This window comes from Oncorhynchus kisutch, linkage group LG21 (assembly GCF_002021735.2).
Source record: "Oncorhynchus kisutch isolate 150728-3 linkage group LG21, Okis_V2, whole genome shotgun sequence".
NCBI classification, from domain to species: Eukaryota; Metazoa; Chordata; class Actinopteri; order Salmoniformes; family Salmonidae; genus Oncorhynchus; species Oncorhynchus kisutch.
The window spans coordinates 30,041,435-30,060,896 of record NC_034194.2 but is presented as its reverse complement, the minus strand read 5'-3'; the positions used below and the strand labels follow the sequence as shown (position 1 = coordinate 30,060,896).

The window sequence follows — 19,462 nt, the reverse complement described above, 5'->3', positions numbered from 1 at the left end:
AGTATACTCAAGGGGACAAAATACCTCTCAATCCAGATAGTTGTGTAACACCTGTTGTGATGCAGTCATGTATCTGCATTACATGTGCTGTATACTGACTGCAGGAGTTTATTAATAACAGCAGGTTGCAAAGCCATGGTACAGAAAAGTCAGATAAGAAGTGTATGGAGAAATACAGATGGGGTTCTCTGTCATGTAGGGAATCATTCATCCCTATACTTAACAATTCTCTAAATTGATCCCCAATGAATACGTCAAAGATGTTATGTGATGTTAGAAAGTATGACTAAAACAGAGATATGTTAAAAGGAACAGATAGGCCAAATTATGTTCCTAGTGGCCCATAGTGTATGAATACACAGTCTGACTAGGTGAATACTTGTGAATAAACACTGAATCAAAGCAGCTAATCAAGCACAACTCAAAAAACAGACACAACTCTCACAATCAAAGAGGTCACTTCATTTTTCCAAGACATTGTTCACAGTTTTATTTGAAATCATTTTAGTGTGTGTATATATATATATAACATTTTTTTTTTTACCAGGAAGCACTTGGTCATAAAAGGAAATAATAAAACAAACAATACTTCACCATATCATTGCAGCCAATAAACATTTTATTAACAACATGATCACAAATACTGTGGTGTATTATTCTTTTTTGTTCATAAGATTGCAATATCCAAAGAGCTAAAGTTTATATACCACCCTCTCTTTCAGGTTCAAGAACTGTTTTTAAAAAATCTTTCAGTCAGTGATTACACACACACACAATTGTGTTTGGCGAAAAAGGATACAAAACTCTTTAAAAATGTTGAGGTCAGGTCATGAGAAATAAAGCCGTATGTGCTTATAATTGTATTTTAAAACAAAATCAAAAAAGAAAAAAATTGCAATATAAAATATAAAAGGCTGACATAAAATGATTATCATCAGTGTCATTATAATAATAATTTTGTTACTATTGTCGTCACTAAAACTGCTACTACTTATATTCACACCATTACATCTACAATAATACAAATAGTAGTCATATTAATGACAATGATAGTAATAATAATGTCAAACAAACATTTTATAAATAAAAACTCCTAGAAAACCAAGATGTTACTTAATTAAATTTCATAATAGTTTCCTTTAAGACGGGAAACAGAACAGTAAACATTGGTTACCGATGGACAGACAGAGAAAGAAAAAAGAGAAAAACAAGACCAGAGAAAGTGAAAAAATCAGTGCGAGAGTGTCCTTCATCCATCCCATTCTTCCAAACGTAACGTAAGCAAACTGTTCCTGTAGTGTTACAGCAACATTGTCACGTTGCTTTAACATCACAGCAATGTAGAATAAATAAATGGTTGTAGTTCGGGCCTCGATCCTCTCCTTGCCTCCTCAGACACAGCAGTGGTTGCCGTGGGGACAATGGTTCCAAAAGGTACATGACAGATTATGTCGTGCTGATTCTGCTCAGTTCTTGTCTAATGACTGGAAGAGAGAGGAGACACAACAGGAGTGTTACAAGTCTTGTCATGGAGATAAGATGTGTTGTCCTGTCAGAGACCAACTCTAGTATATCAGCAGTATTACTTTCAGTTTATATGTCTCTGACGCCATCTGGAGGATAACATGTCTCACTTCTCCTTCTCTTCCAATAACAACCTCATTTGGTCAGTTCCAAACATAAGTGCAGTAAACTACATACTATAGAGATATTAGCCACAGACAGTACATTTCCTATCAAGACATTCTTGGATGAAGTGAATAAGGAACTCAGAGAGATAACGCACCATCAATGATCTCATCCTTCACCTTGTGTAATTCACGAACAACTTCTTCCAAGATTTCCTGTTCCAAGTATAAAAGTTAATCATAACAGGTATATGTTTTCATATTCACAAAGTGTATGTGCCAATAATTCACTTCAGGGCTCCTTACCTGCTTCATTCTGTCAAAGTCTAAGGCATCTGTGTCGCTGCTACTCCCCACAGGTCGTACCCTACAGAAACCAAGGAAAACACTCTCACACAACATAGTATCTCAATATATTTAATTTACAAATGAGAGTAAGCATGCAATATAAAATTATAAGTGCACAAATAATGCATTAAGTGTACAGATGGAAATGTGTACAGTCCTTTACACAGTTAACCAGCCAATCCCTTGATTACATTTTAAGACCTAATTTTAAGACCTAAGTTGGCAGACTAACTTGGTCCGTCAAGTTTCTCACCTTGATACCAGTGATGACCTCTCTGCAGAGTTGGCTCTGTCCCATGGCTTCTTCACACCATCTGAGAGGGGAAGGAGAAGAGAAGACGGGTCAGGATAGGAAAAACATTACCTCAACATGTACATTTTATTGTGTGTGTGTGTATACCGCTCAAAAAAATAAAGGGAACACTTAAACAACACAATGTAACTCCAAGTCAATCACACTTCTGTGAAATCAAACTGTCCACTTAGGAAGCAACACTGATTGACAATACATTTCACATGCTGTTGTGCAAATGGAATAGACAACAGGTTGAAATTATAGGCAATTAGCAAGACACCCCCAATAAAGGAGTGGTTCTGCAGGTGGTGACTACAGACCACTTCTCAGTTCCTATGCTTCCTGGCTGATGTTTTGGTCACTTTTGAATGCTGCTGGTGCTTTCACTCTAGTGGTAGCATGAGACGGAGTCTACAACCCACACAAGTGGCTCAGGTAGTGCAGCTCATCCAGGATGGCACATCAATGCGAGCTGTGGCAAGAAGGTTTGCTGTGTCTGTCAGCGTAGTGTCCAGAGCATGGAGGCGCTACCAGGAGACAGGCCAGTACATCAGGAGATGTGGAGGAGGCCGTAGGAGGGCAACAACCCAGCAGCAGGACCGCTACCTCCACCTTTGTGCAAGGAGGAGCGGGAGGAGCACTGCCAGAGCCCTGCAAAATGACCTCCAGCAGGCCACAAATGTGCATGTGTCTGCTCAAACGGTCAGAAACAGACTCCATGAGGGTGGTATGAGGGCCCGGCGTCCAGAGGTGGGGGTTGTGCTTACAGCCCAACACCGTGCAGGACGTTTGGCATTTGCCAGAGAACACCAAGATTGGCAAATTCGCCACTGGCCGCCCTGTGCTCTTCACAGATGAAAGCAGGTTCACACTGAGCACATGTGACAGATGTGACAGAGTCTGGAGACGCCGTGGAGAACGTTCTGCTGCCTGCAACATCCTCCAGCATGACCGGTTTGGCGGTGGGTCAGTCATGGTGTGTAGTGGCATTTCTTTGGGGGGCCGCACAGCCCTCCATGTGCTCGCCAGAGGTAGCCTGACTGCCATTAGGTACCAAGATGAGATCCTCAGACCCCTTGTGAGACCAGAGATCAACATCCGACGAGCTTCTCCTTCACGTCTCTATGGATTAAAATGACAATTTTAATGCAAGACAATGCTAGACCTCATGTGGCTGGAGTGTGTCAGCAGTTCCTGCAAGAGGAAGGCATTGATGCTATGGACTGGCCCGCCCGTTCCCCAGACCTGAATCCAATTGAGCACATCTGGGACATCATGTCTTGCTTTAGTCCAGGTCTGGGAGGAGATCCCTCAGGAGACCATCCGCCACCTCATCAGGAGCATGCCCAGGCGTTGTAGGGAGGCCATACAGGCACGTGGAGGCCACACACACTACTGAGCCTCATTTTGACTTGTTTTAAGGACATTACATCAAAGTTGGATCAGCCTGTAGTGTGGTTTTCCAGTGTGACTCCAAATCCAGACCTCCATGGGTTGATACATTTGATTTCCATTGATCGTTTTTGGGTGATTTTGTTGTCAGCACATTCAACTATGTAAAGAAAAAATAATTTAATAAGAATATTTAATTCATTCAGATCTAGGATGTGTTATTTTAGTGTTCCCTTTATTTTTTTGAGCAGTGTATATATATATATATATTGTGTTGTTCTTGTGTACTATAAATTGTGGTATATTTGTTTTGTATACATCTGAAACCCTACCTCTTCAAGGAGGATCTTAAATAAACCTCTGCCCCCAAAAATACACTTGTCTTTTCCTACTAGCACTGACTCTGCTGATAACTCCTTTATGGAGGGAAAATGTGCCTGTTATGGCTGTGATATGTGGTTGTCTCGTCTAGCTATCTTAAGATGAATGCACTAATTGTAAGTTGCGTCTGCAATAAGAGCATCTGCTAAATGACAAGAATTGAAATGTGTGTATATATATATATATAAACTGTATATGACTGGAGTACCTGTGGCATTCTGTCCACCCTTGATGCCGGGGGAAGGGGACCTATTGGGGTCATCCTGCAAAACAACAGGACAAATATATTGACGTCAACTAAGGAGAAGTGAGTCATAAATGTAATGATAAAAGAGTCATAAGTCACTGTAACATTAGTTAGCATCACTCACGATTTGGTTGTCCTCAGGCTTCTCTGATGCTGCTTTCCTTCTGAGGGCAAGAAGAAGCCTCAAGTCAGAGCCTCATTCAGTTTGATATTAAAGTTGTACATTCAATATTTCTGACGGTCCCCTCCACATATGACTAGACATTATTTTGAATAGAAATGTCTGTTGTCCTAACTAGAGGGCTACGTTTCTGTGGGACCTGCAGGACCAGATTGAGATCATTGCGGCGCTGTCGGCGTTTTTCATGCTGCGGTTGGGTCAGACAGGCAACTTTTGTTGTCCCGCAGATTATTTGGAAACGTTCGTCTTTCTGCTTTGTATACGTTAGCATACTTACTGTATTAAAAGCACATATTTGTTGCATTATTCACATACTCAGAATTCGCTGCTTCAAGTTAAGTAGCCTACCTCTCCTTTCCTAGTTGGGAGTGCAAGATCAAGTGCACCTAGTATACACTACTGGTCAAAAGTTTTAGAACACCTACTCATTCAAGGGTTTTTCTTTATTTTTACTATTTTCTACATTGTACAATAATAGTGAAGACATCAAAACTTTGAACTAACACATATGGAATCATGTAGTAACCAAAAAAGTGTTAAACAAATCTAAATATATCTTATATTTGAGATTGTTCAAATAGCCACTCTTTGCCTTGATGAACGTTTTGCACACTCTTGGCATTCTCTCAACCAGATTCACCTGGAATGCTTTCCAACAGTCTTGAAGGAGTTCCCACATATGCTGAGTACTTGTTGGCTGCTTTGTCTTCACTCTGCCGTCCAACTCATCCCAAACCCTCTCAATTTGGTTGAGATCGGGGGGATTGTGGAGGCCAGGTTATCTGATGCAGCACTCCATCACTCCTTGGTAAAATAGCCCTTACACAGCCTAGAGGTGTGTTGGATCATTGTCCTGTTGAAAAACAAATTATAGTTCCACGAAGCGCAAACCAGATGGGATGGTGATCCCTGCAGAATGCTGTGGTAGCCATGCTGGTTAAGTGTGCCTTGGGAAATACACATGCGGAGATCATCCGTTCACCCACACAGCGTCTCACAAAGACACGGCGGTTAGAACCAAAAATCTCAAATTTGGACTCCAGACCAAAGGACAAATTTCCACCGGTCTGATGTCCATTGCTCGTGTTTCTTGGCCCAAGCAAGTCTCTTCTTATTATTGGTGTCCTTTAGTAGTGGTTTCTTTGCAGAAATTCATCAATGAAGGCCTGATTCATACAGTTTCCTCTGAACAGTTAATGTTGAGATGTGTCTGTTACCTAAACTCTGTGAAGCATTTATTTGGGCTGCAATTTCGGAGGCTGGTAACTCTAATGAACTTATCCTCTGCAGCAGAGGTAACTCTGAGTTTTCTATTCCTGTGGCAGTCCTCATGAGAGCCTTTTAATTTTCAATAAATATTGATTACCCAATTATGTGTATGTGCTCATAAAAGGTAGGCTACATCCTATATGCAAAACGTAGCTCAAAATAAGTGGAAGTGTGTACTCTAATCATTCTTGTTGCTTCAAGGTCAGTAGCCATACATGTGAGATAAGGTGTGCGTTTGATCTCAATTAAATAGTTGATATTGGTGCCGGAGGGGGATGGCTGCCGTTTTACGTGCGCCTAACTTTGCTATTTTGTTAGTTTTTTTTCCGCATTGTTTGTCATTGATTTTGTCCATAATGTTGCTGCTAGCGTCGCCTGTTCAGGGGCAGAACGACAGATTTGTACCTTGTCAGCTCAGGGGTTTGAACTCGCAACCTTCTGGTTACTAGTCCAACGCTCTAACCACTAGGCCACCATGCCGCCCAAAACAAGGCTACCCTGCCGCCCCAAACAATTAATAAAATGGCCACCCGGACTATTTACATTGACACCCCCCCATTTGTTTTTACACTGCTGCTACTCGCTGTTTATTATCTATGCATAGTCACTTTACCCCTACCTACATGTACAAATGACCTCAACTAACCTGTACCCACACACTTTGACTCGGTACTGGTATATAGCCTCATTATAGTTAACTTTTTACTTATGTTTATTTAGTAAATCTTTTTTTAACTCTTTTACTTGAACAGCATTGTTGGTTAAGGGCTTGTAAAGTAAGCATTTTATGGTAAGGTGAGCACCTGTTGTTTTCACCGCATGTGACAAATAAAATGTGATTTGATTTGAGTAGGCTATAAATATAGCCAGTGCATGGGCAGAGAAGCACGGGAAGTTATCTTTCCAAGGAAATATACTTCATAAATATGATTAGGCTACAGTGTTCTATATTGCCTTGAAGTAAATATTGATCATTCATATTTGTCCGTCTGAAAATCGTCCCACTCCTAAAAGGTAGGGTATAAAATGTAGCTAATTGTAAAGTGCAAGTCTCTCCAACTCTGCTCTCTTCAAACTATGTCTAGCCTATTAGCTGATATAGCCCAGTAATACAGATAGCCTAATTTAATGGACTATGTGAGAATCTCTGTTAATTTAAAATATTTCTTAGGTTATTTTTCCGCATTTTGATATTCCCTATAGGGCCTAAAATCGCTGCGACCATGGCTACCAAGTGAGCTGCGTCACATACGCCTAAAATAACATTGCAGGACTGCGGTGGGGTTCGGGACCAGTTCTTGCGGTAGTGGGTAGGTGCCGGACAGAAAGCCAGTGGGTCTGGGAGGGTGCCGCATGAAAAGCTGCGGGTGTGGGTGGGAGCGGGATTAATAAATTAGTCCCGCACAGACCTGTAGTTCTAACTATATGCTCTGATTAGGAATGCCTGCTCTAGTGTTTCTAACTCTATGCTCTGAATAGGAATGCCTGCTCTAGTGTTTCTAACTCTATGCTCTGAATAGGAATGCCTGCTCTAGTGTTTCTAACTATATGCTCTGAATAGGAATGCCTGCTCTAGTGTTTCTAACTCTATGCTCTGAATAGGAATGCCTGCTCTAGTGTTTCTAACTCTATGCTCGGAATAGGAATGCCTGCTCTAGTGTTTCTAACTCTATGCTCTGACCTCCGTGCCAGCAGAGCGTTCATCTCCTCCATCAGTCCTCCGCTGCCACCACTTGTCCGGTTGGCTTCGTTTTTGGTCCCCGATCCTGAAGAGTTAGAGTCCTCAGGCTGGAGAAAGAAGAGAGAGACACACACAGTATCTTAGGAGAAGATAGGACAGAGAGTGTTATGTAACCTAGTTGTAAGGGGGAAAGGAAAGGGAAAGGGGGATACCTAGTCAGTTGTGTCTTCTGCATTTAACCCAACCCCTCTGGAGCACCAGTTAATGGTCTAAAGGGGCTTCCTTAACCTATTTAATCTTCACTGATATGAAAGAGCTGGGCTTGGTGAACATTGTGCTTTCACCTGTCTTACATTGAGATCAGTGCAGATGAAGGAAAGAAGAGGAGGAGATAAGGTGATTTTAGACCAGTGGTCACCAAACTTTTCTGAGTCAAGATCACTGTCACAGTCAAAAAGCAAGCTCACCGCTCACGACTTCACATTAACCTAATAAACATACAGTTCTGTAGGAATGAGGCTTCTGCAATTTCTTCATTTCCTCATTTCTTATTTTCTTGCACATTTGTCATACTTAAATGTTTCAGATCATCAAACAAATTTTAATATTACACAAATATAACCCAAGTAAACACAAAAGGCAGTTTTTAAGTGATCATTTTATTTATTAAGGGAAAAAAGCTATCCAAACCTTCATGGCCCTATCTGACAAAATAATTGCCCCCCCACCTTGTTAAATCATCAATTTACTGTGGTTAATCAATTTTTTGGGGAAAGCTGAGTTCACTGAGAGTTCGCTGAGACCTGGACGATTTGCTGTGATTGATGGAACCATGAATTCTGCTCTCTAACAAAAATTCCTGAACCTCAAGCTGAAGCACGCTTGGGTTCTGCAGCAGGACAATGATCCAAAACACACCAGCAAGTCCACCTCTGAATGGCTTAAAAAAACTAAATGAAGGTTTTGGAGTGGCCTAGTCAAAGTCCGGACTTGAATCCGATTGAGATGCTGTGGCGTGACCTTAAGGCGGTTCATGCTCGAAAACCCTCCAATGTGGCTGAATTAAAACAATTCTGCAAAGAAGAGTGGGACAAAATTCCTCCACAGCGACGTGAAAGACTCAATGCCAGTTATCGCAAATGCTTGATTGCAGTTGTTGCTGCTGAGGATGGCACAACCAGTTATTAGGTTTAGGGGGCAATTACGTTTTCACATTGGGCCATGAAGGTTTGGATAGCTTTTTCCCTTAATAAATCAAATCATCACATAAAAACAGCATTGTGTGTTTACTTGGGTTATCTTTGTGTAATATTTACATTGGTTTGATCTGAAACATTTAAATGTGACAAATGTGCAAAAAAAATAAGAAATCAGGAAGGGGGCAAATACTTTTTCACAGCGCTGTAAATTCTTGGTCTGACAATATTGTTCTTCTCAGACCAGATTTCCAAACTCTAGCTTTGATAACAAAATAGATATGTATGTGTAGCATATATGAGGCACAGCTGAGTATAATTTGCAAATAATTAGCTTTTTTTATTTTACTGGACTGATGATGCCTGCATCTGATGGTCATGGGGCTTAAACGACAACTGGGAATAAGATTAAATCATTACGTCAACTGGATAATCGTTCAAAACAATTTCTCATTTTTTTCTTCCCTGAGTTCCCAGTTGTCTTGAATGAACTGAAGTCGGAGATGTCCTATTTACGAGTTCCCAGTTGTTTTGAACACGTCATTAGTCTCAGTGGTGAGACTGACCAGAGAGAGGGGACACTGTGTTCCACCTCATGGCAAAACTGGAGTGACAGCTGTTGTCTGTGTGTATTGTGCTTTTTCTCCAAGTTGTAAAAGCAAGCGGAGCAGAAACTGGCTACTCCTTATTTGACTGATGTAGCTGGCAAGGTAACTGCTGTTTGAGTTAACATAAAACATTTATTTATTCCTAGTGCTGAGTTAGTAGTGTAACTGACATGTTATGTTAGCTAATGCATTACATGTTTCATCCCCTCTCGAATGAGGTTCTGTCTGAAGTGCATGAACTAGCTAGTTAGCTAGCTAGTAGCTACCACAGCCAGTTCAGCTCTAGCTATCTGTCAGGAAGCAGTATCTTTCAGCTGTTGTGTTTATGGAAATGCTTTGTAGACCTTGTCCCGTTTCAACAGAAGTAAATTAACTTGGCAAATTTTGCCAGTTGATGTACAGTGCATTCGGAAAGTATTCTTTACATAAGTATTCAGACCCTTTGCTATGAGAATTGAAATTGATCATCCTTGAGATGTTTCTACAACTTGACGAGTCCACCTGTGGTAAATTCAATTTATTGGACATGATTTGGAAAGGCACACATACCTGTCTATATTAGGTTCCACAGTTGACAGTGCATGTCAGAGCAAAAATCAAGCCTTGAGGTCGAAGGAATTGTCCGTAGAGCTCAGAGGCAGCATTGTGTCAAGGCACAGATCTGATCGATGAAGATTTCCCTTCACTGGAACTAAGGGGCCTAGCCCAAACCATGAAAAACAGCCCCTGACCATTATTTCTCCTCTACCAAACTTTAGAGTTGGTACTTTGCATTCGGGCAGGTAGTGTTCTCCTGGCATCCGCCAAACCCAGATTCATCCGTCGTACTGTCAGATGGTGAAGCATGATTCGTCACTTCAGACAATGCGTTTCCACTGCTCCAGAGTCCAATGGTGGCAAGCTTTACACCACTCCAGCCGACGCTTGGCAATGCGCATGGTGATCTTAGGCTTGTGTGCGGCTGCTCGACCATGGAAACCCATTCATGAAACCCATTCATCACAACAAACCGTTCTTGTGCTGACGTTGCTTCCAGAGGCAGTTTGGAACTCAGTCGGTAGTGAGTGTTGCAACCGAGGACAAACTATTTTTATGTGCAACGTGCTTCAGCACTCAGCGGTACCATTCTGTGAGCTTGTGTGGCCTACCATTTCGCGGGTGAGGTTGTTGCTCCTAGACGTTTCCATTTCACAATAACAGCACTTGCAGTTGATCAGGGCAGCTCTAGCAGGGCAGAAATTTGACGAACTGACTTGTTGGAAAGGTGACATCCTATGACGGTGCAACGTTGAAAGTCACTGAGCTCTTCAGTATGGGCCATTCTATTGCCAATGTTTGTCTATGGAGATTGCATGGCTTTGTGCTCGATTTTTATACACCTGTCTACAACGGTGTGGCTGAAATAGCCAAATCCACTAACTTGAAGGAGTGTCCACATACCTTTGGCCACGTAGTGTAAATTATGATTTCGGATAATCCTGAATGAATCGTGAATAATGATGAGTGAGAAAGTTTGATGCAGAAATATCATACCCCCACAACACATTACAATAACAGGGGAGGTAGCATTTTTTGGGGGTATGATATTTGTTCGTCTATACCTTTCTCACTCATCATTATTCATAATTCATTCAGGATTACCCATAATCATGGTAGCATCCACATTAATGTAGAACTGTTTAGAAACGTATTCTGTTCTTTATTTACAATAAAAGTAATCTCAAAATGACCCCATATGGGTCATATTAGATTGTGGAGAAATGCCACAAAGAAATCTGAGGGAGGACCCCATAACCCCCTGCCAGATTATGTCCCCTCTAAAACCAAAGTTGCTCTCCTGGGTAGTATGGAGAAGCGTGTTTTATGTTTTGTAAAAGTGTTGAATCAAAACAGTGTTGACAGAGCTGAATAAAATCATGAAGTCACTCATGAAACAGCAGCTGTTTGCTGTATTCTTTGACAGTCTCTCTCTGGTCATGGTTTTAAAAAGTTCTGAAATCTCATGTAAACTAGTATCAAACTTTGCTGCCATCTGATTGGCCAGCGCAGAATGCACATTCAATTTAGCCACAGATCTCCCGGTCTTTCCAGACAAATGAAAAGGTTACCCTGTGCGCAGTCCACCTACCACCAACAGCGCAACAGAATTTTTAAAAAGAGTGCAAGTCTTTATCGCTGTCATGCCCTGACCTTAGAGAGCTTTTTATGTCTCTATTTTGGTTTGGTCAGGGTGTGATTTGGGTGGGCATTCTATGTTCCGTTTTCCTTGTTTTGTATTTCTTTGTTTTGGCCAGGTATGGTTCTCAATCAGGGACAGCTGTCTATCGTTGTCTCTGATTGGGAACCATACTTAGGTAGCTTTTCCCCACCTATGCTTTGTGGTTAGTTGTTAGTGTTCTGCACCTGAGAGGACTGTTTCAGTTTCGTTTATTCAGTTTGTTATTTTGTTCTAGTGTTCAGTTTAATAAAAGTCATGAACACTTACCACGCTGCGATTTGGTCCGATTCTTCCTCATCAGACGACTACCGTTACATCGCAGTCTTTATCGCAGTCTTTATCGCAGCCTTTATCGCAGTCTTTATCGCAGCCTTTATCTCAGGCTTTTTAGCAGCCTTTATCTCAGTCTTTATCGCAGTCTTTATCGCAGCCTTTATCGCAGTCTTTATCGCAGTTTTATCGCAGTCTTTATCGCAGTCTTTATCGCAGTCTTTATCACAGCCTTTATCGCAGTCTATCGCAGCCTTTATGGCAGTCTTTATGGCAGCCTTTATGGCAGTCTTTATCGCAGTCTTTATCGCAGGCTTTTCTACAGAAATGTTTGGTGATTGACTAGGAACGCCTTGAAGATGGACCGGTTGGTGCCCACTGTTTTAGACTATTGCTATACACACGCAGTATGTTTTCCTTTGCCATATCGTCACTACTGTAAAGCTCATTACGTCTTTACAAACCCACAGGACGCTCTTACATTCCAATGTCTGTGGTGGTCTCAATAGATTGCCTGTGTCTATACTGTAGATCACAGTATAGGTATATGTTATGTTAAATTGTGTGAGGTTTGATTGGCATCTTACTCTATTGACACGGCGCAGTTTGGCTCCAGCGATCATGGCGGCGAGTCCCGTTGGGGCGGGAGCCTCTTCACCCTGTCCCCCTCCAACCATGGGCAGCGGTGGAGGCAGGGGGGGCGGGGGAGCACCTTCCGAGGGGGGAGGTGGGCCAGGAGGGGGAGGAGGCATAGAGGCACCCAGGGAGGTGGGTCCTCCACCTAAAGAGGAGGGGCCACAACCCATGGACATGGGGGGAGGCATGGGAGCTGGGGGGGCTACAGAAAGCACACCAGGATGGCCTTGGAAAGGAGAACCTGGTGAAATTCAGAGAGGGAGAGTTAAAGAGGTCAGAAGACTTTCTTTATAGTGTCAAATGACATTTAACATTAAACACTGGTAACACATTGATGTGGGGTAAGTCTTCGGTGGAAGTGCAGCAGTGTCTGATTTGAAAGCGAATATGCGTTTAAATCAGGCACTAGAGACACTTGATAATGCCAAAATGTAAAGACGGCCTTACATTTTCTCAAAATGTACTTCAAAAATGTAAAGGTTACAAAAAAAGTATGTAATTGTTCAGTGGGTTGAGTTCAGCGTTTCCTCACCTGGGTTCGAGGATCGTCGTTCCCTCTCCATGTGTGCCTGCTTCTGCTGCTGCTCCATAACCTGTCTGGAGAGACACACAGTCAGTCAGCCCATCTCAATTATATGACTGTCATAGCACAGAGTCAGACAGGCACACAGAAAGCCTTAGAGCCTTATTGCCCAATAAAGCAGGGACATTTGACACACAGTCAGTGAGTCACATAGACAATAGTATTTCAATTGTATAAGTATATACCACAGTCAGCCAGCCTACAACCCTCCAGTTCTCCAGCCCTCCAGTTTTCAAACCATCCAACCCTCCATCCATCCATCCATCCATCCATCCAACCCTCCATCCATCCAGCCCTCCAACCCTCCAGTTCTCCAGCCCTCCAACCCTCCAGCCCTCCAGTTTTCAAACCATCCAACCCTCCATCCATCCAGCCCTCCAACCCTCCAGTTCTCCAGCCCTCCAGCCCTCCAGTTTTCAAACCATCCAACCCTCCATCTATCCAGCCCTCCAACCCTCCAACCCTCCAGCCCTCCAGTTTTCAAACCATCCAACCCTCCATCTATCCAGCCCTCCAACCCTCCAGTTCTCAAACCCTCCAGCCTTCTAGCCCTCTAGTTCTCAAACCCTCCAGCCTTCTAGCCCTCTAGTTCTCAAACCCTCCAGCCTTCTAGCCCTCTAGTTCTCAAACCCTCCAGCCTTCTAGCCCTCTAGTTCTCAAACCCTCCAGCCTTCTAGCCCTCTAGTTCTCAAACCCTCCAGCCTTCTAGCCCTCTAGTTCTCAAACCCTCCAGCCTTCTAGCCCTCTAGTTCTCAAACCCTCCAGCCTTCTAGCCCTCTAGTTCTCAAACCCTCCAGCCTTCTAGCCCTCTAGTTCTCAAACCCTCCAGCCTTCTAGCCCTCTAGTTCTCAAACCCTCTGACCCTCCAGCCCTCCAACTCTCTAGTTCTCAAACCCTCCAACCCTCCAGCCCTCCAAATTCCAGCCCCCAGCCCTACAACTATCCAGTCCTCCAGCCCTACAACTCTCCAGCCCTACAGCTCTACAACTCTCCAGCTCTCCAGGCCCCAGCCCTACAACTCTCCAGCCTTCCAGTCCTCCTGTTCTCCAGCCATACACATCTCCATCCCTCCAGTCCCCCAGCCATACAACTCTCCAGCCCCCAGCCCTACAACTCTCCAGTCCTCCAGCCCCCCAGCCATACAACTCTCCAGCCTTCCAGTCCTCCTGTTCTCCAGCCATACACATCTCCATCCCTCCAGCCCCCCCAGCCCTACAGCTCTCCAGCCATATAACTCTCCAGCGCTACAACTCTCCAGCCCCCCAGTCCTACAACTCTCCATCCCTCCTGCCCCCCAGCCATACAACTCTCCAGCCCCCCAGTCCTATAACTCTCCATCCCTCCTGCCCCCCAGCCATACAACTCTCCAGCCCTCCAGTCCCCCAGCCCTACAGCTCTCCAGCCATACAACTCTCCAGCCCCCCAGTCCTACAACTCTCCATCCCTCCTGCCCCCCAGCCATACAACTTTCCAGCCCTCCAGTCCTCCTGTTCTCCAGCCCTACAGCTCTCCAGCCATACAACTCTCCAGCCCCCCAGTCCTATAACTCTCCATCCCTCCTGCCCCCCAGCCATACAACTCTCCAGCCCTCCAGTCCCCCAGCCCTACAGCTCTCCAGCCATACAACTCTCCAGCCCCCCAGTCCTACAACTCTCCATCCCTCCTGCCCCCCAGCCATACAACTTTCCAGCCCTCCAGTCCTCCTGTTCTCCAGCCCTACAGCTCTCCAGCCATACAACTCTCCAGCCCCCCAGTCCTATAACTCTCCATCCCTCCTGCCCCCCAGCCATACAACTCTCCAGTCCTCCTGTTCTCCAGCCCTACAGCTCTCCAGCCCTACAAATCTCCAGTTTAAATTTTTTTTATTTTTATTTTACCTTTATTTTACTAGGCAAGTCAGTTAAGAACAAATTCTTATTTTCAATGACGGCCTAGGAACAGTGGGTTAACTGCCTGTTCAGGGGCAGAACGACAGATTTGTACCTTGTCAGCTCGGTGATTCGAACTTGCAACCTTTCGGTTACTAGTCCAACGCTCTAACCACTAGGCTACCCAGTTCTCCCGCTGTCCAAGGTCTGGTAAAATGATGGCATGTGGTATAGGTAGCCTGAATGTATGTCTGCTTATACATGGACAAGTAGTGCTTCATGTTAATTTCCATGACGAGACAGATACTCTCCCTACTGTTCACTATGCTGCAGGCTTTATGAGCTTCTCCCCCCACAATCTCTCCTTCTTTCTCTATCTCTTCCCCTCTGATGTGAGAGGAATACGTCAGAGCTCTGGGGGGAGAAACTTTTCGTCTTTCTTTAGTGAAACCTTCTCATTTCATATAAGAACTCACCACCCCCCCTTAAAAATAAAACAACAAAATATATCCTGTACTGCATACATGTACCATACTCACCTTTCCATCTGCCACATGATACAAAACAACATCACAATATCCAAAAAACTTTACCACTTCTACAACCGTATATCCAAAACATCTCCCCCAGCTGTACAGACAGTCCCCCCCCCAACACACCATATCTCCTGAAACATCTCCTCCTCCTTTTTATCATTCAATAGAACTCAAACTCAACCCTAAGGCGAGCAGAGACCATCCCATTAAACAATAGTTTATTGAGGACAGCCAGTTTATGCCACAGGGAAGATGCCACCAGGTTGTTGATTATCAGCACCCTCCCTCTATATGACACTTGGGACAGGAGCCACCTCCACCCGGCCAGTCTTGACACCACTGCCTGTGACAGCCCCTCCCAGTTCTTCCTGACCCACCTCCTTGAGCCCAGGTACACCCCCAACACTCCAAGCCCTTCAAACCCCCTGAAAGCAGAGGAGGGGCCCTATCCCCCCATGCCCCACACAATAGAGCTTTGCTCTTGCCCCAGTTTACCTTAGCTGATGAAGCTCCCTCATACACCTTCAGACTGGTCTCTAGTGCCTGCATATCCTGACCATCACAGAAACGTCATCTGCATATGCTGACACTGCTATGCCTATCACCACATCCGTGCCTGTCCAGCACACTCCCTGCAGTCTCCTGCGTAGCAGTCCCAAAAAAGTCTCAATGGCGAGTGTATATAACTGCCCAGATAGAGGGCATCTTTGTCTAATGCCCCGCCTCACCCAGACTGGCCTACTGAGCTCCCCTCCCACCTTGACCATAAATGACACCCCAGCATACAACAGCTTCACACAGGTCAAAAACCTCTTCCCAAACACAGACATCACATTAAACAGATACTCATGGTCCACTCTATCAAAAGCCTTCTCTTGATCTAAAGAGACCAGTCCAAAGTTCACATTAGTACCTCTCAACAAGTTCAACATGTCCCTGATCAAGAACAAGTTGTCCGTGATTGAGCGTCCCGGTACACAATATGTTTGGTCCTTATGTACTATCGAGTCCAAATGGGACTTCAGTCTTAGAGAGGACTTTGGCAAATATCTTGTAGTCCGTACAGAGTAATGCCACAGGCCTCCAGTTCTTAAGTTCACACAAGTCCCCTTTTTTGGGATGGAGAGTCAGAGCCGCCCGACGGCAGCTCATCGGCAACTCTCCTACCCCGACGCACTGACGAAACACGCAAAAGAAGTCCAGTCCAATTATTGCCCAGAATTATTTATAAAACTCCACCGGGAGTCCATCGATCCCCGGTGCACGGCCGGGGGACATCTGGGTTACGGCCTCTGCCAGTTCATGGGACAACAGGGGAATGTCCATTTCATCCCTCTGTGCCAGAGAGAGCTTAGGGAGTTCTGCGAACAAGACCTGAGCACACATAGAATCACACATTTCTGCCCTATACAACTCAGTATAAAACTCCACAGTTCGCTCCTGCATCTCTCCCACCACAGAGGTCACCCGCCCATCTGACAGCCGTAGACAATGCAAACCCTTGGCTTCACCGCTCTGTCTTTCCAAACCAAAGAAGAAGGAGCTGGGAGCATCCATCTCCTTGAGCATGTAGAACCTAGCTCTTACAAGTGCTCCCTTTGCTTTAACCTGGAAAAAACTGCCCAGGTCCCTACGTAATTCAGTTAAATTAGAATGGGCCTACATTGCCTTGCCCCACTCTCACTAATACTACGCTCGAGTTCCCCCAATACTATCCTAGCCTCTGAGGGTGAGAGAGCTGTATACTGTTGACAGAAAAGCCGAATTTGGATTTTTCCAACATCCCACCATTGACTCAGAGACTCATACTCCTCTCTTCGCTGCCCCCACCTTTCTGGAAACCTGAGGCAAAAGTATCATCTTGTAAGAACTTTACATTAAACTTCCAATAGGATGCCTGCCGGGGCCCGGGTGAAATAGACAGCTGAGCCATGGTTATGTGGTGATCTGAAAACCCCTCCAGGAGAATGGTAGTTCCCAACAGCCTATTGCTCTGATTCCTGGACATGTAAAACTGATCAAGTCGGGCTGCACACACCCTAGCCCCAAAGACCTTCACCCATGTATACTGTCTTGTGTTGGGCTGCACTCACCCTAGCCCCAAAGACCTTCACCCATGTATACTGTCTTGTGTTGGGCTGCACTCACCCTAGCCCCAAAAACCTTCACCCATGTATACTGTCTTGTGTTGGGCTGCACTCACCCTAGCCCCAAACACCTTCACCCATGTATACTGTCTTGTGTTGGGCTGCACTCACCCTAGCCCCAAAAACCTTCACCCATGTATACTGTCTTGTGTTGGGATGTTTAGTTCTCCAAACATCCACTAGGTCAAACTGATTAATGATGTCCCTTAACACTCCCACTGATACTGAATGAGGCTCTCCCCCATTTCTGTCTTTCGTAAAATCCATTGTACAGTTCCAGTCCCCGCTGACCACCAGCGTCTCCTCAGGCGGAACTTCCTGTCTACGGCCTTTATGTGGACAAGCAAAACTCTTATGTCACAAATCTCCACACTCAAACACCGTAGACTATCTGTGCTGGCAAACCCTGCGTAGAGCCCCTCCCCATGCCTCACTTTAAAATGCACATTTAACTGTTGCTCATTGAGGATGTGGAATTTTCCAGCTGTGTGTCTTGTTGGAGAGAAGATGTGCTGACCCAGCAGCCACAGGCCTGGGAGATACACACTGTTATACTGACTGTTACCACTGGAGGGAGCTCCACGCACACACACACACACACACACACACACACACGCAGATACGTGCAAACACAAACACACACACACAATCATATTTATTCTGTTTTGCTTTGGCATTTGGAGTTGAGATGAAATGATAAGCGGAGCAGAAATAGCTAAGGTTACAAAGGCTGGCTGGTCATGTATTTCCCTGAGGGCCTAGAGATAGCAATAGATTGCAGAAACAGCTTGAGTTACTGTACCTCTCTGAAGAGTCTAAAAGTCCTGGAGCATAATCTCAAAGCACAAATCTGATATTAACATCTATTCTCCACAATCTGCCCACCATGGCTTAGTACTTCACATGTTCAGCTGTCATTATACCTCTATCATTCCATGTCCCTCTTTTACTCTCTCTCCCTCTCTCTCTCTGCTACTCCCTCTCTCTCTGCTATGGTCTCCCTCTCTTTCTCTGCTACTCTCTCTCTCTCTGCTACTCCCTCTCTCTCTGCTACTCCCTCTCTCTCTACTACTCCCTCTTTCTCTGCTAATCTCTCTCTCTGCTACTCCCTCTCTCTCTGCTACGGTCTCCCTCTCTTTCTCTGCTACTCTCTCTTTCTCTCTGCTACTCCCTCTCTCTCTGCTACTCCCTCTCTCTCTGCTACTCCCTCTCTCTCTGCTACTCCCTCTTTCTCTGCTACGGTCTCCCTCTCTTTCTCTCTGCTACTCCCTCTCTCTCTGCTACTCCCTCTCTCTCTGCTACGGTCTCCCTCTCTTTCTCTGCTACTCTCTCTTTCTCTCTGCTACTCCCTCTCTCTCTGCTACTCCCTCTCTCTCTGCTACTCCCTCTCTCTCTGCTACTCCCTCTTTCTCTGCTACTCCCTCTCTCTCTGCTACTCCCTCTCCCTCTCTTTCTCTGCTACTCTCTCTCTCTGCTACTCCCTCTTTCTCTGCTACGGTCTCCCTCTCTTTCTCTGCTACTCTCTCTTTCTCTCTGCTACTCCCTCTCTCTCTGCTACTCCCTCTCTCTCTGCTACTCCCTCTCTCTCTGCTACTCCCTCTCTCTCTGCTACGGTCTCCCTCTCTTTCTCTGCTACTCTCTCTTTCTCTCTGCTACTCCCTCTCTCTCTGCTACTCCCTCTCTCTCTGCTACTCCCTCTCTCTCTGCTACTCCCTCTCTCTCTGCTACTCCCTCTTTCTCTGCTACTCCCTCTCTCTCTGCTACTCCCTCTCCCTCTCTTTCTCTGCTACTCTCTCTCTCTGCTACTCCCTCTTTCTCTGCTACGGTCTCCCTCTCTTTCTCTGCTACTCTCTCTTTCTCTCTGCTACTCCCTCTCTCTCTGCTACTCCCTCTCTCTCTGCTACGGTCTCCCTCTCTTTCTCTGCTACTCTCTCTTTCTCTCTGCTACTCCCTCTCTCTCTGCTACTCCCTCTCTCTC

The 19,462-nt window shown here is 44.9% G+C and overlaps 1 protein-coding gene across 8 annotated transcripts in view; it reads right to left on the bottom strand.

Moving 5' to 3' along the window:
- Nucleotides 1–447: 447 nt before the first annotated feature.
- LOC109878086 (ena/VASP-like protein) overlaps nucleotides 448–19,462 on the bottom strand; it is a 169,388-nt gene continuing 150,373 nt past the window's right edge. For 4 of the 8 annotated variants that reach the window (XM_031800895.1, XM_031800893.1, XM_031800889.1 and 1 more), the window contains exons 5-13: nucleotides 12,883–12,947; nucleotides 12,302–12,591; nucleotides 7,423–7,529; nucleotides 4,416–4,455; nucleotides 4,253–4,307; nucleotides 2,230–2,290; nucleotides 1,935–1,995; nucleotides 1,787–1,844; nucleotides 448–1,484 (exon numbers count right to left, since the gene is read on the bottom strand). In XM_031800895.1, coding sequence (XP_031656755.1) covers nucleotides 1,447–1,484; nucleotides 1,787–1,844; nucleotides 1,935–1,995; nucleotides 2,230–2,290; nucleotides 4,253–4,307; nucleotides 4,416–4,455; nucleotides 7,423–7,529; nucleotides 12,302–12,591; nucleotides 12,883–12,947 — 775 coding nt within the window. In that variant the 3' untranslated portion in view covers nucleotides 448–1,446. The remainder of the gene's footprint in view (nucleotides 1,485–1,786; nucleotides 1,845–1,934; nucleotides 1,996–2,229; nucleotides 2,291–4,252; nucleotides 4,308–4,415; nucleotides 4,456–7,422; nucleotides 7,530–12,301; nucleotides 12,592–12,882; nucleotides 12,948–19,462) is intronic. The other 4 variants (XM_031800894.1, XM_031800896.1, XM_031800890.1 and 1 more) reach the window with 1 other exon arrangement.